General features: G+C 37.2%; 1 protein-coding gene across 1 annotated transcript in view; it reads left to right on the top strand.

Moving 5' to 3' along the window:
- Window positions 1-22,500, top strand: part of lrig3 (leucine-rich repeats and immunoglobulin-like domains 3) — a 56,431-nt gene that overhangs the window by 16,131 nt on the left and 17,800 nt on the right. The window contains exons 4-13 of the mRNA XM_079817595.1: window positions 1,908-2,042; window positions 4,396-4,539; window positions 7,758-7,901; window positions 7,994-8,137; window positions 11,744-11,887; window positions 13,566-13,646; window positions 13,724-13,795; window positions 13,887-13,958; window positions 15,265-15,428; window positions 19,329-19,667. Of these exons, the coding sequence (XP_079673721.1) occupies window positions 1,908-2,042; window positions 4,396-4,539; window positions 7,758-7,901; window positions 7,994-8,137; window positions 11,744-11,887; window positions 13,566-13,646; window positions 13,724-13,795; window positions 13,887-13,958; window positions 15,265-15,428; window positions 19,329-19,667 (1,439 nt within the window). The remainder of the gene's footprint in view (window positions 1-1,907; window positions 2,043-4,395; window positions 4,540-7,757; window positions 7,902-7,993; window positions 8,138-11,743; window positions 11,888-13,565; window positions 13,647-13,723; window positions 13,796-13,886; window positions 13,959-15,264; window positions 15,429-19,328; window positions 19,668-22,500) is intronic.

Genomic DNA, 22,500 nt, shown 5'->3' with positions numbered 1-22,500 from the left:
AGGAACTGGTATTGAGACTCGTTCTGGTGTATTTATTGAGACTAACGTCGAGTGTCTCCATCCATTCCTCACTCCACTTCCGTGTTTTCCGTGTTTTCCGTGTTTTCCGTGTTGTTTTCCGTGTTTTCCTTCTCATGCTGGTCTCTCCTGCGGGATCTGCTCCGGCACGTCCCGTGTCTTTATCCTCTCCCGCTCGATCAACACCTTCACTTCACAAAAACACAGATTTCCCATCATGCATCTGTGTGCCGTGTGTTTTTCATTGTGGGCTATGAGAGGCTCGGATTACTGAGCTGGAGATGTGAAGCGGAGAACACACACACTCTCTCTCACACACCAGTGATGCGCGGGTCAATGTATAAACAACCCGCACCCGACCGACGTTTTCAACTAACCCGCCCGCAACTCGGACCGCAAAAAAAAAAGAAGAAAATATTGTACCCGACCCGCTTCCTGACCCGCATTTTTTAAAAGTAGTAAATGCTCATCGTAGCTCATTGGGCCTTTGAGAAAATGTTTCAGGCCCTGACGTGGTGTCGCTCAGAGGTGCAGCAGCGAGAGCAGGAAGTTCTTGAGGCGGCCCATCATTTTCCATTTCAGCTCCAGATGCATATTATTGATGAACGCGATGTTTATGTTTCGACCCGGCTTGAAGAATTCATCAGCCCACATTTGGAAAACATTTGGAAAAGTGTGAAAGCCCTTAGGAGCGCAAACTGTTATTTTTCTGAATGCTGTATGATATAGCCTAGTGTTATGTAATACAGGCTTGATTTATTCATTTATTTCGTTTAATTTTCTTAACAATTAAGATGCTGCATGTGTTTATCCAGTCTAATCGAAGTGTGCGTCTCTCCCCCGACTTTCCCAACAAAAATCCCGCCCCCTCTCAGAAAATACATAAAACTGACTTTAAATGCGTTTAAAAGTAGCCTATTAAAATGGTACAATGGCATTGCTCAGTTCAACGTTTTGGGAAATCGGGCATTTTGTCCCGCGTCAGCATTTATTCAAAAGTTAATAACGCTCAACATTCAAAAGGTAAATAAGGATTTATTGACGATCCGACCGACCGTGACCCGAATATCATTAAAAATATTTTTGGATGACTCGTAACCGCGGGTAACCGCGGGTGGCCGCGGGCACCCGCTCATTTTGGATCAACCCGCGCATCACTGTCACACACACACACACACTCTCTCTCACACACACACACACACACACACACACACACACACACACACACACACACACACACACACACACTCACACACACTCACTCACATTCACACACACACACACACACACACACACACACACACACTCACTCACTCACTCACTCACTCACACACACACACACACACACACACACACACACACACACACACACTCACACACACACTCACTCACATTCACACACACACACACACACACTCACTCACTCACTCACTCACACACACACACACACACACACACACACACACACACACACACACACACACACACACACACACACACACACTCACACACACACACTCACACACACACTCATAAAAAAAACACACACACACACACACACACACACACTCACACTGTGTGTGTGTGAGAGCTGAATGTTTTCCGCGGTCTCACACACAAAGGTGGCTCTGTGTGTCCGTGTTTCTAACACTGGTGTGTGTGTGTGTGTGTGTGTGTGTGTGTGTGTGTGTGTGAATGTGAGTGAGTGAGTGTGTGTGTGTGTGTGTGTGTGTGCAGCTCGTCTCTCACTGAGGGAATGAGCTTCATCATGTGTGTAATCATCAGGGCTCTTGTGTTGAAATGCCTCATAACCCAAAGGACTCGCTTCTACACCCGAGGGTGGCCTGAACACACTTCACCTGCTGAAATGCCTCTCTCTCTGTTTGCAGAGCAAGCAACAAAATCTCCAGGATATCTTCGGAGCGGCTCAGTTCGCTGGTCGCCCTGGAGACGCTGGACCTTAGCAACAACAATATTATGGAGGTTCAGGCCGGGGCTTTTCCTCCACTTCCTCTGAAGAACCTGTGAGTCCTGCTCCTCCTGCTCTGAACCGACCCGCTTCCAGAAACCCTCAGCTCCTACACTAGTTTAAGCTCTTTTAGAGTAGTTTAAGATCCTTTTAGGATAGTTTAAGGTCCTTTAGGATAGTTTAAGGTCCTTTAGGATAGTTTAAGATCCTTTTAGGATAGTTTAAGGTCCTTTTAGGATAGTTTAAGGTCCTTTAGGATAGTTTATGGTCCTTTTATGATAGTTGAAGCTCTTTTAGAGTAGTTTAAGATCCTTTTAGGATAGTTTAAGATCCTTTTAGGATAGTTTAAGATCCTGTTAGTATAGTTTAAGCTCTTTTAGGATAGTTTAAGATCCTTTTAGGATAGTTTAAGGTCCTTTAGGATAGTTTATGGTCCTTTTATGATAGTTGAAGCTCTTTTAGAGTAGTTTAAGATCCTTTTAGGATAGTTTAAGCTCTTTCAGAGTAGTTTAAGATCCTTTTAGGATAGTTTAAGATCCTTTTAGGATAGTTTAAGATCCTGTTAGTATAGTTTAAGCTCTTTTAGGATAGTTTAAGATCCTTTTAGGATAGTTTAAGGTCCTTTAGGATAGTTTAAGGTCCTTTAGGATAGTTTAAGGTCCTTTAGGATAGTTTAAGATCCTTTTAGGATAGTTTAAGGTCCTTTTAGGATAGTTTAAGGTCCTTTAGGATAGTTTATGGTCCTTTTATGATAGTTGAAGCTCTTTTAGAGTAGTTTAAGATCCTTTTAGGATAGTTTAAGATCCTTTTAGGATAGTTTAAGATCCTGTTAGTATAGTTTAAGCTCTTTTAGGATAGTTTAAGGTCCTTTTAGGATAGTTTAAGGTCCTTTAGGATAGTTTATGGTCCTTTTATGATAGTTGAAGCTCTTTTAGAGTAGTTTAAGATCCTTTTAGGATAGTTTAAGCTCTTTCAGAGTAGTTTAAGATCCTTTTAGGATAGTTTAAGATCCTTTTAGGATAGTTTAAGATCCTGTTAGTATAGTTTAAGCTCTTTTAGGATAGTTTAAGATCCTTTTAGGATAGTTTAAGCTCTTTTAGGATAGTTTAAGCTCTTTTAGGATAGTTTAAGGTCCTTTTAGGATAGTTCAAGCTCTTTTAGGATAGTTCAAGCTCTTTTAAAGTAGTTTAAGATCCTTTTAACTTCGTTAAAGGTTTTATTAGACTTGTTTAAGCTCTTTTAAACTAGGCCTAGTTTAAGCACTTTGGCTAGTTTATTCTCTTTTAGACTAGTTTAAGCTCTTTTTTGACCAGTTTAAGCACTTTTAAACTAGTTATACTAGTTGAAGCTCCTTTTATACTAGTTATACTAGTTTAAGCACTTACACCTAAAGGTTTCATTAGACTTGTTTAAACTCTTTTAAACTAGGCCTAGTTTAAGCACTTTTGGCTAGTTTATTCTTTTTTAGACTAGTTTAAGATCTTTTTATACTAGTTTAAGCTCTTTTTGACCAGTTTAAGCACTTTTAAACTAGTTATACTAGTTGAAGCTCTTTTACACTAGTTTAAGCACTTTTTAGCTTAGTTAAAGCTATTGTTAGACTTGTTCAAGCTTTTTTAGATTAAGCACTTTTACACTATTTTTTGCTCGTTTAGACTATAGTTTAAACTTATTTGACTAATTTGAGTTTTTATACTAGTCAGTGTTTAAACTAGACTAATAAAGCATAAAATAGTTTAAAAGAGCTTAAACTGACCCGCTTTTTGTTAAATAACAAAAGCTTTAAGCTTTTTTTAGACTAATTTAAGACTTTAAGCTCTTTTTAACTTTTTAATATTGAAGCTTTTTTAAAGTAGTTTAAGCATTTTTATACTAGTTTAATTTCTTTTCACTAGTTCATGCTCTTTTAGAGTAGTTTAAGATTTTTTAAAAGTAGTTTAATCACTTACACTAGTTTAAGCACTTTTAGGCTAGTTTAAGCTTTTTTAAAGTCTATTTTAACTTTATTGTGTGCTCGTTTAGACTATAGTTTAAACTTATTTGACTAATTTGAGCTCTTTTTAGACTAGTCAAAGTGTGTAAACTAAACTAATAAAGCATAAACTAGTTTAAAAGAGCTTAAAACGAATAACAAAAGCTTTTTTAGACTAATTTAAGACTTTAAGCTCTTTTTTACTTTTTAAAATTTAAGCTGTCAAATGTTGGCAAATTATATGTTCACACAATTACTAAAATCAAATTAGTTTTAGGCTTAAATGAGTTGTCAGTAGTCGATCTATACAGAGGCATGACCACAAAAATGCTGAATTTAACATTTATATTGAACACAATATTTCTGCAAGATTGAGAAGCATGAGTAGTTTATTGTCTGTTGCTAAACTGAGTCGGCTGTGAATGTTTGTTTGCAGGTTGATGAATAATAACCGTATTTCGGCGCTGGAGCACGGCTGCTTCAGTAACCTGTCCAGCTCGCTGCTGGTGTTAAAGCTCAACAAGAACCGCCTGAGCTCCGTCCCGCCCAAGATCTTCGCACTGCCCCACCTGCAGCACCTGTAAGTGCCCTCTACGGGCTAGTTTAAGCTCTTTGGACTAGTTTAAGCTCTTTAAGAAGAGTGAAAGATTTGCTTAAGCTCTTTTTAGACAAGTTTAAGCACCTTTAGGCTAGTTATACTAGTTTAGGCACTTACACTAGTTTAAGCTCTTTTAGAAGAGTGAAAGATTTGCTATAGCTCTTTTAAACTAGTTTAAGCACTTTTAGACTAGTTTAAGCTCTTTAAGAAGAGTGAAAGATTTGCTTAAGCTCTTTTTAGACAAGTTTAAGCACCTTTAGGCTAGTTATACTAGTTTAGGCACTTACACTAGTTTAAGCTCTTTGGACTAGTTTAAGCTCTTTAAGAAGAGTGAAAGATTTGCTTAAGCTCTTTTTAGACAAGTTTAAGCACCTTTAGGCTAGTTATACTAGTTTAGGCACTTACACTAGTTTAAGCTCTTTGGACTAGTTTAAGCTCTTTAAGAAGAGTGAAAGATTTGCTTAAGCTCTTTTTAGACAAGTTTAAGCACCTTTAGGCTAGTTATACTAGTTTAGGCACTTACACTAGTTTAAGCTCTTTTAGAAGAGTGAAAGATTTGCTATAGCTCTTTTAAACTAGTTTAAGCACTTTTAGACTAGTTTAAGCTCTTTAAGAAGAGTGAAAGATTTGCTTAAGCTCTTTTTAGACAAGTTTAAGCACCTTTAGGCTAGTTATACTAGTTTAGGCACTTACACTAGTTTAAGCTCTTTTAGAAGAGTGAAAGATTTGCTATAGCTCTTTTAAACTAGTTTAAGCACTTTTAGACTAGTTTAAGCTCTTTAAGAAGAGTGAAAGATTTGCTTAAGCTCTTTTTAGACAAGTTTAAGCACCTTTAGGCTAGTTATACTAGTTTAGGCACTTACACTAGTTTAAGCTCTTTGGACTAGTTTAAGCTCTTTAAGAAGAGTGAAAGATTTGCTTAAGCTCTTTTTAGACAAGTTTAAGCACCTTTAGGCTAGTTATACTAGTTTAGGCACTTACACTAGTTTAAGCTCTTTTAGAAGAGTGAAAGATTTGCTATAGCTCTTTTAAACTAGTTTAATTTTTTTTAGACTAGTTTAAGCTCTTTAAGAAGAGTGAAAGATTTGCTTAAGCTCTTTTTAGACAAGTTTAAGCACCTTTAGGCTAGTTATACTAGTTTAGGCACTTACACTAGTTTAAGCTCTTTGGACTAGTTTAAGCTCTTTAAGAAGAGTGAAAGATTTGCTTAAGCTCTTTTTAGACAAGTTTAAGCACCTTTAGGCTAGTTATACTAGTTTAGGCACTTACACTAGTTTAAGCTCTTTGGACTAGTTTAAGCTCTTTAAGAAGAGTGAAAGATTTGCTTAAGCTCTTTTTAGACAAGTTTAAGCACCTTTAGGCTAGTTATACTAGTTTAGGCACTTAAACTAGTTTAAGCTCTTTGGACTAGTTTAAGCTCTTTAAGAAGAGTGAAAGATTTGCTTAAGCTCTTTTTAGACAAGTTTAAGCACCTTTAGGCTAGTTATACTAGTTTAGGCACTTACACTAGTTTAAGCTCTTTGGACTAGTTTAAGCTCTTTAAGAAGAGTGAAAGATTTGCTTAAGCTCTTTTTAGACAAGTTTAAGCACCTTTAGACTAGTTATACTAGTTTAGGCACTTGCACTAGTTTAAGCTCTTTTAGAAGAGTGAAAGATTTGCTATAGCTCTTTTAAACTAGTTTAAGCACTTTTAGACTAGTTTAAGCTCTTTAAGAAGAGTGAAAGATTTGCTTAAGCTCTTTTTAGACAAGTTTAAGCACCTTTAGACTAGTTATACTAGTTTAGGCACTTGCACTAGTTTAAGCTCTTTGGACTAGTTTAAGCTCTTTAAGAAGAGTGAAAGATTTGCTTAAGCTCTTTTTAGACAAGTTTAAGCACCTTTAGGCTAGTTATTCTAGTTTAGGCACTTACACTAGTTTAAGCTCTTTAAGAAGAGTGAAAGATTTGCTTAAGCTCTTTTTAGACAAGTTTAAGCACCTTTAGGCTAGTTATACTAGTTTAGGCACTTACACTAGTTTAAGCTCTTTGGACTAGTTTAAGCTATTTAAGAAGAGTGAAAGATTTGCTTAAGCTCTTTTTAGACAAGTTTAAGCACCTATAGGCTAGTTATACTAGTTTAGGCACTTACACTAGTTTAAGCTCTTTGGACTAGTTTAAGCTCTTTAAGAAGAGTGAAAGATTTGCTTAAGCTCTTTTTAGACAAGTTTAAGCACCTTTAGGCTAGTTATACTAGTTTAGGCACTTACACTAGTTTAAGCTCTTTGGACTAGTTTAAGCTATTTTAGAGGAGTGAAAGATTTGCTTAAGCTCTTTTTAGACAAGTTTAAGCACCTTTAGGCTAGTTATACTAGTTTAGGCACTTACACTAGTTTAAGCTCTTTTAGAAGAGTGAAATATTTGCTATAGCTCTTTTAAACTAGTTTAAGCACTTTTAGACTAGTTTAAGCTCTTTAGGCTAGTTTACACTAGTTTAAGCACTTTTAGACTAGTTTAAGCTCTTTTAGGCTAGTTTACACTAGTTTAAGCTCTTTGGACTAGTTTAAGCTCTTAGAGGAGTGAAAGATTTGCTATAGCTCTTTTAAACTAGTTTAAGCACGTTAGACTAGTTTATGCTCTTTTAGACTAGTTTATGCACTTTTTGACTAGTTTAAGCTCTTTTTGACTAGTTTATGCACTTTTAGACTAGTTTATGCACTTTTAGACTAGTTTAAGCTCTTTTAGGCTAGTTTACACTAGTTTAAGCTCTTTTAGAGTAGTGAAAGATTTGCTATAGCTCTTTTAAACTAGTTTATGCTCTTTTAGACTAGTTTATGCTCTTTTAGACTAGTTTAAGCACTTTTAGACTAGTTTAAGCTCTTTTAGGCTAGTTTACACTAGTTTAAGCTCTTTTAGAGTAGTGAAAGATTTGCTATAGCTCTTTTAAACTAGTTAATGCACTTTTAGACTAGTTTAAGCACTTTTAGACTAGTTTAAGCACTTTTAGACTAGTTTAAGCTCTTTTAGACTAGTTTAAGCACTTTTAGACTAGTTTAAGCTCTTTTAGACTAGTTTAAGCACTTTTAGACTAGTTTAAGCTCTTTTAGACTAGTTTAAGCACTTTTAGACTAGTTTAAGCACTTTTAGACTAGTTTAAGCTCTCGCCCGCTGGTGTCCGCCCCCCCGGCCGGCCGGTTCGTGACTCTTGTGCTTGTGTTTGACAGAGAGCTGAGCAGGAACCGCGTGCGGCGCATCGAGGGTCTGACGTTCCACGGCCTGCACGGCCTTCGCTCGCTGAAGATCCAGAGGAACGCCATCACGCGCCTCATGGACGGGGCATTCTGGGGGCTGAGCAACATGGAAGAGCTGTGAGTGACGTCCTGCACTCCTGCTTTACTCCAGCGCTTCAGAGCTCGTATATGTGACACGTGTGTGTGTGTGTGTGTGTGTGTGAGAGCAGACAGCTGGAGCACAATAACCTGACGGAGGTGAGTAAAGGCTGGCTCTACGGGCTCCTGACGCTGCAGCAGCTCCATCTGTCACACAACACCATCAGCCGCATCAAAGCCGACGCCTGGGAGTTCTGCCAGAAACTGGCCGAGCTGTAAGTCCCGCCTCCTTCCCAGCATGCCTTGCAGGAGTCATAGACCAAGGCTACTGTAGTAAACTAAAACCATAGGAAAACCACGGAGAAGGGAAAGTGATGAAAGTGAATCTGCAATAACACGACTCCCAATTAAACACTAAGACCTTCTTTTAGGGCTGCACGATATTGGAAAAAACGCACATTGCGATATTTTGTTTTTTCTGCGATATCAAAACTATTTCTCCAGATGATTTCAGTAGCTCTATTTGACATTTTTTTATCATTCTAGAGTAATTGGGCTGATTTTGTAGGGGAGAGAAAGCTCTTTTATAATAGTTAGACTTTATACTAAATAAACTTGTCTAAAACGAGCTTAAACTAATATAACTAGTATAAAAGAGCTTAAAATAGTCTAACTAATATAAAAGAGCTTAAACTAGTATAACTAATATAAAAGAGCTTAAACTAGTATAACTAATATAAAAGAGCTTAAAGTAATATAACTAATATAAAAGAGCTTAAAATAGTCTAACTAATATAAAAGAGCTTAAACTAGTCTAACTAATATAAAAGAGCTTAAACTAGTATAACTAATATAAAAGAGCTTAAACTAGTCTAACTAATATAAAAGAGCTTAAACTAGTATAACTAATATAAAAGAGCTTAAACTAGTATAACTAATATAAAAGAGCTTAAAGTAATATAGCTAGTATAAAAGAGCTTAAACTAGTATAACTAATATAAAAGAGCTTAATCTAGTATAACTAGTATAAGAGCTTAAAATAGTCTAACTAATATAAAAGAGCTTAAACTAGTATAACTAATATAAAAGAGCTTAATCTAGTATAACTAGTATAAGAGCTTAAAATAGTCTAACTAATATAAAAGAGCTTAAACTAGTATAACTAATATAAAAGAGCTTAATCTAGTATAACTAGTATAAGAGCTTAAAATAGTCTAACTAATATAAAAGAGCTTAAACTAGTATAACTAATATAAAAGAGCTTAATCTAGTATAACTAGTATAAGAGCTTAAAATAGTCTAACTAATATAAAAGAGCTTAAACTAGCATAACTAATATAAAAGAGCTTAATCTAGTATAACTAGTATAAGAGCTTAAAATAGTCTAACTAATATAAAAGAGCTTAAACTAGTATAACTAATATAAAAGAGTTTAAACTAGTATTACTAATATAAAAGAGCTTAAAGTAATATAACTAGTATAAAAGAGCTTAAACTAGTCTAACTAATATAAAAGAGCTTAAACTAGTCTTAACTAATATAAATGTGCTTAAACTAGTCTAAAAGAGCTTAAACTAGTGAAAGTACTTAAACTATTATAAAAGTGCTTAAACTAGTTTAAAAGAGCTTAAGCAAATCTTTCACTCTTCTTAAGGAGCTTAAACTAGTATAAAGGTGCTTAAAATAAACTAGTCTAAATTAGTTAGACTAGTTAAAAACGTTTGTATTAGTTATACTAGTTTAGGCACTTATACTAGTTTAAGCTCTTTGGACTAGTTTAAGCTCTTTAAGAAGAGTGAAAGATTTGCTTAAGCTCTTTTTAGACAAGTTTAAGCACCTATAGGCTAGTTATACTAGTTTAGGCACTTACACTAGTTTAAGCTCTTTGGATTGGTTTAAGCTCTTTTAGAAGAGTGAAAGATTTGCCATAGCTCTTTTAAACTAGTTAAAGCACTTTTAGACTAGTTTAAGCTCTTTTAGGCTAGTTTACACTAGTTTAAGCTCTTTTAGAGGAGTGAAAGATTTGCTATAGCTCTTTTAAACTAGTTTAAGCATTTTAGACTAGTTTAAGCACTTTTAGACTAGTTTAAGCTCTTTTAGACTAGTTTAAGCTCTTTTATGTTAGTTTACACTAGTTTAAGCACTTTTAGACTAGTATAAGCACTTTAGACTAGTTTAAGCACTTTAGACTAGTTTAAGCTTTTTTAGACTAGTTTAAGCTCTTTTAGAGTAGTTTAAGCTCTTTTAGGTTAGTTTACACTAGTTTAAGCACTTTTAGACTAGTTTAAGCTCTTTTAGGCTAGTTTACACTAGTTTAAGCTCTTTTAGAGGAGTGATAGATTTGTTATAGCGCTTTTAAACTAGTTAAAGCACTTTTAGACTAGTTTAAGCTCTTTTAGGCTAGTTTACACTAGTTTAAGCTCTTTTAGAGGAGTGAAAGATTTGCTATAGCTCTTTTAAACTAGTTTAAGCATTTTAGACTAGTTTAAGCACTTTTAGACTAGTTTAAGCTTTATGTTAGTTTACACTAGTTTAAGCACTTTTAGACTAGTATAAGCACTTTTAGACTAGTTTAAGCACTTTAGACTAGTTTAAGCTTTTTTAGACTAGTTTAAGCACTTTAGACTAGTTTAAGCTCTTTTAGAGTAGTTTAAGCTCTTTTAGGTTAGTTTACACTAGTTTAAGCACTTTTAGACTAGTTTACACTAGTTTAAGCTCTTTTTAGACTAGTTTATGCACTTTTAGACTAGTTTATGCACTTTTAGACTAGTTTAAGCTTTTTTAGACTAGTTTAAGCTCTTTTAGGCTAGTTTACACTAGTTTAAGCTCTTTGGAGTAGTTTAAGCTCTTTTAGAGGAGTGAAAGATTTGCTATAGCTCTTTTTAGACTGGTTTAAGCTAGTTTATATACAATAAGCATAGATAAATACTATAGAAGAAAGATCTTAACTTTCAAATTTAAGAAATATAAACAATAAATGCCGTTTTGTGGTTCTTTACAGTCTTGCACCGTTAAAGCTGCTCCTGGTTAATTAGCATCAAATAAACATGTTCCGTGTACACGGAAAGACAGGACACACCGTTTCACAAGTTTAAGTCCACTGCGCATTCGGCTAGTTTAAGCTTTTTTAGACTAGTTTAAGCTCTTTTAGAGTAGTTTAAGCTCTTTTAGGTTAGTTTACACTAGTTTAAGCACTTTTAGACTAGTTTAAGCACTTTTAGACTAGTTTACACTAGTTTAAGCTCTTTTTAGACTAGTTTAAGCTCTTTTAGAGTAGTTTAAGCTCTTTTAGGTTAGTTTACACTAGTTTAAGCACTTTTAGACTAGTTTACACTAGTTTAAGCTCTTTTTAGACTAGTCTAAGCTCTTTGGAGTAGTTTAAGCTCTTTTAGAGGAGTGAAAGATTTGCTATAGCTCTTTTTAGACTGGTTTAAGCTAGTTTATATACAATAAGCATAGATAAATACTATAGAAGAAAGATCTTAACTTTCAAATTTAAGAAATATAAACAATAAATGCCGTTTTGTGGTTCTTTACAGTCTTGCACCGTTAAAGCTGCTCCTGGTTAATTAGCATCAAATAAACATGTTCCGTGTATACGGAAAGACAGGACACACCGTTTCACAAGTTTAAGTCCACTGCGCATTCGGCGTTGTGATTGGTCAGATCGCCTGTCAATCAAACTCGACCAATTAATCGGCGAATCACATGCGTTCTGAACCGGGGAGCAGCTGCCCGTACGGATCACGGACTTAACATCGCACATGTGACATCGATGCTAAAGCGATATATCGTGCAGCCCTGCCTTCGCTCATGGCGTGTAATAACATCGGCTGGTGTGTGTGTGTGTGTGTGTGTGTGTGTGTGTGTGTGTGTGTCAGGGATCTGCGCTGGAACCAGCTGACCCGTCTGGAGGAGGGCAGTTTCGTGGGACTCAGTGTCCTCGAGCAGCTCCACATCGGAAACAACCGCATTAGCTTCATCGCCGACGGGGCGTTCAGAGGCCTCGCTAACCTGCAGATGCTGTGAGTCTCAGCCGCCATTTTGAATCTGAAGGCCGTGTGCGATCCTGTGTTTAATCAAACCGCTGCACAAAATGGCCGCCGGAATTCCACAAGCTTTCATTATAGTGTATTCAGTTCGGCAGCTTCTTTGAGTTTGAACGATTCATAAACACGCTTATCACGCTGTTGTGTGTCTTAACACATTTAGCATGTTTGTAGCATGTTTTAGTACATCACTATCATGACATAAGCATGTTACAAGCATTTTTAGCATTACTACCATGAATACTTGCAAATCTTGGCATGTTTTAACACATTGCTTATCATGTTACTAGCATGTTTTGTTGGTAGCATGTTACCAATGCACATTGGTCATTTTGCTAGCATTAATTAACGTTAGCACGATTTAGTACATCACTAACATGATTTAGCATTTACTCGGAGGATTTAACTGCTAGTATGTTTTAACACATTGCTAACATTTTTAACACGTTAACATTATTTAGCATTTTGCTAGCATGCTTTATCACGTTTTTAGCACATTAGCATATTGGCATCATGTTTTAACATGTAAGCATGAATGAACATGTTGCTAACATTCTTAAACATGTTTTAGCACCATAGCATTTTGTTAGTATGTTTTAACACATTAGCATTGTTTAGCATTTTGCTAGCATGTTTTAACACATTAGCATTGTTTAGCATTTTGCTAGCATGTTTTAACACATTAGCATTGTTTAGCATTTTGCTAGAATGTTTTAACACATTACCATTGTTTAGCATTTTGCTAGCATGTTTTAACACGTTAGTATTGTTTAGCATGTTTTAACACGTTAACATTGTTTAGCATTTTGCTAGCATGTTTTAACATGTTAACATTTTAACATGTTAACATTTTTTAACATTTTGCTAGCATGTTTTAACACGTTAGCATTGTTTAACATTTTGTTAGCATGTTTTAACACAATAGCATTGGTTAACATGTTGTAACACGTTAACATTGTTTAGCATGTTGCTAGCATGTTTTAACACGTTAGCATTGTTTAACATTTTGCTAGCATGTTTTAACACGTTAGCATTGTTTAGCATTTTGCTAGCATGTTTTAACACGTTAGCATTGTTTAGCATTTTGCTATCATGTTTTAACACGTTAGCATTGTTTAGCATGTTGCTAGCATGTTTTAACACGTTAGCATTGTTTAGCATGTTGCTAGCATGTTTTAACACGTTAGCATTGTTTAGCATGTTGCTAGCATGTTGTAACACGTTAGCATTGTTTAGCATTTTGCTAGCATGTTTTAACACGTTAGCATTGTTTAGCATGTTGCTAGCATGTTGTAACACGTTAACATTGTTTAGCATTTTGCTAGCATGTTTTAACACGTTAGCATTGTTTAGCATTTTGCTATCATGTTTTAACACGTTAGCATTGTTTAGCATGTTGCTAGCATGTTTTAACACGTTAGCATTGTTTAGCATGTTGCTAGCATGTTTTAACACGTTAGCATTGTTTAGCATGTTGCTAGCATGTTTTAACACGTTAGCATTGTTTAACATGTTGCTAGCATGTTTTAACACGTTAGCATTGTTTAGCATGTTTGCTAGCACGTTTAAGCACATAGTTAGCATGCTTCCGTGTGCTGGTGAGCTCTGTGTTGTAGCGGTGTTGTGCTCTGACCGCGCGCCCGCTCTCCCGCAGAGATCTGAAGGCTAACGAGATCTCCTGGACCATCGAGGACATGAACGGCCCGTTCTCGGCTCTGGACGACCTGAGGAAGCTGTGAGTGTTAGCGTTAGCGCTTGTGTCTCAGGAGCATCAGTGACGAGGAAACCTGACGAGTGTTTTCTGCCCCTCAGGTTCCTCCAGGGCAATCGCATCCGATCGGTCACCAGGAAGTCCTTCAGCGGGCTGGATGAGCTGGAGCGGCTGTGAGTGTCTGATGATGATGATGATGTGTGTGTGTGTGTGTGTGTGTGTGTGTGTGAGGTTTGTAAAGCTCTTCTCATCCTCACGCCACAGGGATCTGAGCAACAACGCCATCATGTCCCTGCAGGCCAACGCCTTCTCTCAGATGAAGAAGCTGACGGAGCTGTACGTGATTCTGCTGGTTTATTAATATTACATTACAATTAAGGTTTTTATATTTTACTTTATGTCAGTTCACATTTATTTCAAGTAAAAAGATTTTTTTAATGGTTTAGGGTTAGGGCTATTGTAAGCACTTTTAGACTAGTTTAAGCTCTTTTAGGCTAGTTTACACTAGTTTAAGCTCTTTTAGAGGAGTGAAAGATTTGCTATTGCGCTTTTAAACTAGTTGAAGCACTTTTAGACTAGTATAAGCTCTTTTAGGCTAGTTTACACTAGTTTAAGCTCTTTTAGAGGAGTGAAAGATTTGCTATTGCGCTTTTAAACTAGTTGAAGCACTTTTAGACTAGTATAAGCTCTTTTAGGCTAGTTTACACTAGTTTAAGCTCTTTTAGAGGAGTGAAAGATTTGCTATAGCGCTTTTAAACTAGTTGAAGCACTTTTAGACTAGTATAAGCTCTTTTAGGCTAGTTTACACTAGTTTAAGCTCTTTTAGAGGAGTGAAATATTTGCTATAGCGCTTTTAAACTAGTTGAAGCACTTTTAGACTAGTTTAAGCTCTTTTAGGCTAGTTTACACTAGTTTAAGCTCTTTTAGAGGAGTGAAAGATTTGCTATAGCGCTTTTAAACTAGTTGAAGCACTTTTAGACTAGTTTAAGCTCTTTTAGGCTAGTTTACACTAGTTTAAGCTCTTTTAGAGGAGTGAAAGATTTGCTATAGCGCTTTTAAACTAGTTGAAGCACTTTTAGACTAGTTTAAGCTCTTTTAGGCTAGTTTACACTAGTTTAAGCTCTTTTAGAGGAGTGATAGATTTGCTATAGCGCTTTTAAACTAGTTTAAGCACTTTTAGACTAGTTTAAGCTCTTTTAGGCTAGTTTACACTAGTTTAAGCTCTTTTAGAGGAGTGAAATATTTGCTATAGCGCTTTTAAACTAGTTTAAGCACTTTTAGACTAGTTTAAGCTCTTAGGCTAGTTTACACTAGTTTAAGCTCTTTTAGAGGAGTGAAAGATTTGCTATAGCGCTTTTAAACTAGTTTAAGCACTTTTAGAGCTATAGGTGATTCTGCTGGTTTAGTATTAATATTATAGGATAGCATATTGTTAGGATGTTTTAACATCATTATCATGTTTTAACACACTCCTAACATTAAAATGAGCAAGTTGCTAGCATTCTTTAACTGCCTCGCTAGCGTTGCTGAGAAAGATGAGGCGTATACAGTGACGTAAGACTGGCTCTGAACTAGCTCTAGCACTGCCTTGGTGGAGAAGGGGATTGTGTAGTTCTGCAGTGATGTGTGTGTGTCCCATCAGGCACCTGAACACCTCCAGCCTGCTGTGCGACTGCCAGCTCAAGTGGTTTCCTCCATGGGTGGCCGAACACGCCTTCCTTCCCCTGGTGAGCGCCAGCTGTGCCCACCCACATCTGCTGAAGGGCAGGAGCGCCCTCGCCATCGCCCCGGACCAGTTTGTGTGTGGTGAGTGGGCGAAGGTCACGTGACCTCTGACGAGCCTCACCCTGAGGTGTGTGTGTGTGTGTGTGTGTGTGTGTGTGCGAAGGTCACGTGACCTCTGACGAGCCTCACCCTGAGGTGTGTGTGTGTGTGTGTGTGTGTGTGTGGGCGAAGGTCACGTGACCTCTGACGAGCCTCACTCTGAGGAGCTCACGCGCGGGTGTGTGTGTGTGTGTGCGTGCGTGTGTGTGTGTGTGTGTGCGTGCGTGTGTGTGTGCGTGCGTGTGTGTGTGCGTGCGTGTGTGTGTGCGTGCATGCGTGCACCGCTGAATCGACTCGCTGATTCATAACGCTCTGAACCGCTGAATCGACTCACTGATTCATAACGCTCTGAACCGCTGAATCGACTCACTGATTCATAACGCTCTGAACCGCTGAATCGACTCACTGATTCATAACGCTCTGAACCGCTGAATCGACTCACTGATTCATAACGCTCTGAACCGCTGAATCGACTCACTGATTCATAACGCTCTGAACCGCTGAATCGACTCGCTGATTCATAACGCTCTGAACCGCTGAATCGACTCACTGATTCATAACGCTCTGAACCGCTGAATCGACTCACTGATTCATAACGCTCTGAACCGCTGAATCGACTCACTGATTCATAACGCTCTGAACCGCTGAATCGACTCACTGATTCATAACACTCTGAACGCTCTAACGCTTCGAAGCTTCATGAGGCCGTGTTTTGAAATCGTCATCACTATATAAGTCGTTATTTAGGGTTTTTTTGCGCACAGAAACTATTCTCGTCTTCATAAAGTTATTGTAGAGCCGCTGTAGTGAGATGGACTTTGTAACTTTAGTCTTTAGTGTCTTTTAAGGGTCTTGAGAGTGTAAAGTTGAGCCAATGGAGGCCTTTCAGAGCATCAGATTTACACTAAAATATCTTCATTTGTGTCTGAAGATGAACGGAGGTCTGACGGGTGTCCAACCACATGAGGCTCAGTCATTAATCACACAATCTACAGTTTTGGGTGAACTAACCCTTTAATGTTTTAGTTTAAATTTCCAATAACACTAGTACTCCTCTTTAATTGGTGTATGAGGCTGATGATCCTGGTGGAAGGGAGAGACAGAGAGATATTAGTGAAAATTAGGAAAAAGGAAGTGAGGGGACCGTTCAAGATAAAGCCTTTAATTATTAAGGGAAAAAATAGGATTGTCCGTGTTTCTAAATTCTAAATTTGGCCTGGATGGGTGTAGGATTTCCCGGCCTGAAATTGTGTCCCAGTCCGGCCCTGGTGAGTAGTGTTGTGTGTGTGTGTGTGTGTGTGTGTGTGTGTGTGTGTGTGTGTGTGTGTGTGTGTGTGTGTGTGTGTCAAGTCAAGTCAAGTCAACTTTATTTATATAGCGCTTTTTACAATGCAGATTGTTTCAAAGCAGCTTCACAGTGTTAAACAGGAAAATAATGCAGCATAATTTTATTATAAAATTCGAAAGATTGGAAGCAACATGCCGGAGACGGGTTTATTGAGGATGAGGTGTCGATTAAATAATTATTAAATAGGAATATACAAAATATGGGAGGCATCACGCCAGAGACGGGTTTATTGAGGATGCCGTATTGATTAACCGGTTAGCCTGTAATTATCCTAATGTGGTATACTCAGACTAAAACCGATATAGTTCATGAATCCTGCCACTAAAAGCATAAGTATGGTCTCATTTGAAAGCAGACACTTGGCAGTTTACTGTAAATTCAAAATTATAATTATTTTCATAATCAAAAATAGCTATAATAAGCTTCAAAGTTTTGTAAAGTTATTAGAAATGTATTTGTATGAAATATCTTTATGAAAATAAAATTGAAGTTGGCATTGGAGCAATCTAGAAATGCACTACAGCTGACGCCACATTTCTGACCATGTTTCAAATCTGAAGATGATAATTCAGGGTTCACACTTGTCCTGGAAAACCTGGAAAATGTTTGATACAGTCCTGGAAAACACATGGAAAGTTAGAGAAAATGTAAAATGCCCTGGAAAAACTTGTTGTTGTCCTGGAAAATAATTTTTTAAAAAGTTAAAGAGTAACTTCAGTGATTTAGCATTAGGCTTTGTATCAGTAGAAACCCGGTAGTATATTGGAATTATGGTACTTTCCCCCCTCATATCCCCCTGAGACGAGAGAATTATGCATTTTATTTCTGGAAAAAATCATCCGATGACGCAAATATCGTCATTTTGTGTCATCGGAGGATTTTTGGCCAGAGGCTATAGACTAAAGGAGCCAGTTCCGCATGTTTTCAACCCCATAACCAACGCTCATAGGGGTGGGATCTCACTCAGAATTATTTTGAGATATAGTCAGAATTGCGAAATTCAGATTTTTTTCTCGCAATATCGAGTTTATATCTTGCAATTATTACTTTTCTCAGAATTGACATAAAGTCCAAAAGTTTGAGGGAAAAAAGACGAGAAAATCACAATTGCAAAAAAAAAAAATTCAGAATAGCAAGATATGTCGCAATTACCTTTTTTTTAAAATTCTGTGGCGGAAACAAGCTTCCTTAGTCATAATGTATGATTAAGAGCTCATATTAAAAACTGATTTTATAGTTAAGTCATGGCAATAAACGGTGCACCTTTTAAAGACTTATGCTGCGTTCACACCAAACGCGAATTGAGCGTCAAAATCGCGTCTACCGCGTCTAGTTTCACGCGCGAACATTTTGAATGCATTCGCGCGTCCGCAGAGAATTGGACGCGCGTAGAAATCGAGCGTTTGAAGAGAAATTGACGCGCGTTCAAGGCACTCCAGGAGAAATATGTCATAAAACACCACTCTGCCTCTTTACATTTTCATTAAACATAAATATTAAGCATTAATAGCCACACAAATGTGGTCGAGGCGACTCCTACATCATCTTCAGTATATGTATATTTAAATATCCTTAAAATATAAAGTTATGAAACTTCTCTTTGCCCTCAGTCAAAACGATTTGGCAGACAACAAATTATAGATTCATGAGAGCAAAGCTCGGCCGTTAGATCTACACAAAACGAACCACTACAGCACATCAGAGCCAGCGGCAGACGCCAGAAGGACTGGCTGAGGAAAGGCTGCTCTCGCCGGGGTTATGAGCAGTGATTGCCCGGTGATCGCCTGGATCTCACAACTCCAAAAACACAAGATTATTTTTTTAAATAGGCGCTCTCTTTATAAATAAACCACAGACTTGAGCTTTAAACAATTACATTCCCACCTGAAAGAGTCTTAAAACTACATTTTGTGACACAATAGTACTATTTTTAATTTATGCAGGGTTTCTCATACACGTCACTTTACCACGTGACCGCAGCGAGCAGGCTCCTGATTGGTTAACGCGGCGCGAATTGACGCCAAAGTTCAAATTTTTCAACTCGGGCGTCAGGCGCGAATTCGCTTCAAACGCGTGAATGCACAAAAGCACCATTCGCGTGTAACGCGCGTATCACGCAAGACGCTCAATGGCGCGAATTGGACGCGCAAATGAGGCGGATTCGCGTCCTTCGCGCCGCGCGTAACGCGCCTTCCGCGCCGCGGGACCACCAGACGCGCGTCAACGCGCCTTTCCATTGACTTAACATTGAAATCACTCGCGCCAGACGCTCAATTCGCGTTTGGTGTGAACGCAGCATTAGAGAGCGATGTATTACTTTAGGAGTGATCCTTGTCTTTTATTCTCACTGTAGTAAAATTTTAAATATCCTGGAAAAGTCCTGGAAAATGATCGCTGAAAAAGAGTGGGAACCCTGTAATTCTAAAACTGAATTTTATGAAATGTTTTTCAAGATCATGTCTGTAATTAGTGTGTGTGTGTGTGTGTGTGTGTGTGTGTGTGTGTGTGTGTGTGTGTGTGTGTGTGCTCTGCAGACGACTTCCCCAAGCCCCAGATCACGGTTCAGCCTGAGACTCAGTCGGCCATCAGAGGCTCAAACGTGACCTTCGTGTGCTCGGCCGCCAGCTCCAGCGACTCCCCGATGACCTTCTCCTGGAAGAAAGACCACGAGCTCCTGGACGACGGAGAGATCCACAACCAGGCCCACCTGCGGTCCCAGGCCGGAGAGGTCAGCGGGGTCAGCGGGGTCACGGAGTACACCACCGCCCTGCAGCTGCGCCGCGTCGACTTCTCCAGCGAGGGCAAGTACCAGTGCGTCATCTCCAACCATTTCGGCTCCTCCTACTCCAGCAAAGCCAAGCTGACCGTCAACAGTAAGTGCCGCCCACCGGACATCCGCTCTAATCTCATCGAAAATCCACCAGCCACTGATATCTTATATGAAAATATCTTATGCTGCCTTCACGTGCTATCGGAAATTTCCTAATTCCCACTTTAGAAGTCGTGATTACGAGCTTGTTGCATTCAAGTGCTTTGTTGTCGGAGTGAACAGGAATTATGGTTATTCTTGCCTATTTATTGGGGAAATCTTATTAAAACCAACATCATATGTAGTGTCCCATGCACCGACAACCATATAAACATTCCAGATTCTGCTGATTCTGTAGTCAAATGCAGGCTATTTTCGCTGTGTACCAAACATACAATACACTTCATATGATTACTCTTACATGTAAATATGTACTACATTAATGTCAAGACAAGACGACCTAAAAAAAACAATAAACCACACCTGCCACAGCAGTAGTTCTCCGCCACCATGTTTAAAGTTTATGACACGCCCATCTCGGGAATTGGGGTATCAAAATTATTTCCCAACTTCCCAGTGGTAAACACGACATCAGAGGGCGTTCATGTGCAATTTTTACCTTGGAAACTCATATTTACGATAATTCCGATAGCACGTGAAAGGCAGCATTATTGCGATTATTCTGGTTAAAATTGCGATTGCGATTTATTATTATTTACTAATTTTTACAAATGAAAAGTGTGTGTATATAACATTTTGTGTTTATATATTAATGTGACTAATAATAATAATAATTATTATTATTGCTAAATAATAATAATAAGAAATATTTAGGGCTGTCAAAAGATTAATCGCGATTAATCGCATCCAAAATAAAAGTTTGTGTTTACATAATATACATGTGTGTGTGTGTGTGTACTCTGTTAAAATTATTATTTATATATAAATACACACACATTCATGTATATATTTAAGAAAAAAATATTATTTTTATATATAAAACATTTATATTTATATATATTATAGATTTTATAAATGTATATACATGCAAATATTTCTTAAATATATACATGAATGTGTGTGTAGTTATATAAATAATAATTAACAGAGTACACACACATATATTATGTAAACACAAACTTTCATTTTGTATGCGATTAATCGCGATTAATCTTTTGACAGCCCTAGAAATTTTACTAATAATATTATTAAAAAATTAAAATAGAGCATTTAAGAATAAATATAACAGTATAATAATATTTATATTTACGGAAAACTAAAAATTATGGGTTACTTGTTAGTATGCAGACTAAAAATCATTAGAAAGGTCTAAGGATTTATTGTAAAAAAACATTATTATACAAATATGTGTTTTTTTTATCTGTGATATCAATTTATTAGAGTCTATGTCTTTAATATGAAATATGAGCCTCTTCTGCATCCACAGTGGGGATTAAACTCCTGTACATTGAAGAAAAACATATGGATTGTCATATACATTTATTTAGAGAGAAGTTTTATTTTTCTTATTTTCTACCCAAAAGTGTCATTCATCCTGGAGGCCAGAGGGCGCCCTCGAGCACAAACGCCACATTTGCGTCAGAGAAGTAATCGTTTGTTTTCAGGAAATCCCTAATGTGAAGCTATCGCTGTAGCTGAATAAAGAGAAGATAGAAACGCTTTGACTGAGTAAACATGAAGATAATAAACACACGACTGCGATAAGATCTGGTGTATTGAGTTCTTCAAGCCTTCTGGGGTATTTTCATAATAATAAAGTATTCAGTGCTGATGGACATTCTGTGATGAGAAGCCACATCAGCTCCACTGACGATATGAAGAGAGTTAAAACATGATATTAAACGTTTATTTAGTTGGACAACAGGTTTATGAACCGCATTACTAGTTTGTGAAGATGTTTGAAACTCGCAGTGCTTTCAGACGGAGCAGCGTTTACTCCTGATCACTGACACACTGGGCATTTATTTATCTCATTAAAATCGCAGCCTTTGTGCTTTCATAATCGCACATAAGCCAAATTCAATTCGATTTCGATTAATCGTGCAGCCCTAAATGTTTTTAACCGACAATGTGTAACTGCATGTGGAAATTAATACTACAAGCTCTACAATACTTGAGCAGTTTATTTCATCTCAAGTCTCAATGAAATACTGACATTTCCTCTTTCTCTCTTAAACACACACAAACCATGAGCTGATATACATTTCAGTAAATGAGTCGGGCAGATTAATGGAGGATTCGTGCTCTTTATGGCTTCCAGTTTTAGTTTTTTAGTCCCAACAATGAAACTATTAGTTTTGGTCATACTAGGGTCGCATAAGGGACACCCATTCACGACCAGTGTTGGGGAAACGCATTATAAGCAACTTGAGTTACGTAATAATATAATTTTTTCAAGTAACTAGGAAAGTAACGCATTACTTTTCAAATTTACAACAAAATATCTGAGTTACTTTTTCACATTTATTTGACTGACAGCTCTCCTGTCAAAAAAAAATCGAGAGTAAGTGTAGAGGCGTTGTGTGTGTGTGTGTGTGTGTGTGTGTGTGTGTGTAAATGTGTTATTGTAGTTCCAGACTAAATGTGAGCATTTATTTATCTCACTTGCACAATACAGATTCTGTCCTCCTCAAAATGAATAAAAACAGTCAAATGCAAAATCAGAATACTATGCAAACCTCAAATATATAAATGTTAAATAAAACATATTTGTATGCATTTAATCTACCTTTATTGACTAATGTCTTGTTCCTAACCTTCAATGATTCCGTTAAACCATGAGCAAAAATTACTAGATTTTTTGTTTTTATTGGTAAAACTTTTCTTTTTTCTTCTATTCTTCATTATCCAGAATGGCAGCACATTTTTACCTTAGC

The sequence above is a fragment of the Gobio gobio genome (genome assembly GCF_949357685.1).
Source record: "Gobio gobio genome assembly, chromosome: 5".
NCBI classification, from domain to species: domain Eukaryota; kingdom Metazoa; phylum Chordata; class Actinopteri; order Cypriniformes; family Gobionidae; genus Gobio; species Gobio gobio.
The sequence above is the reverse complement of the archived record's forward strand: the minus strand, read 5'-3'. Positions and strand labels throughout refer to the sequence as shown.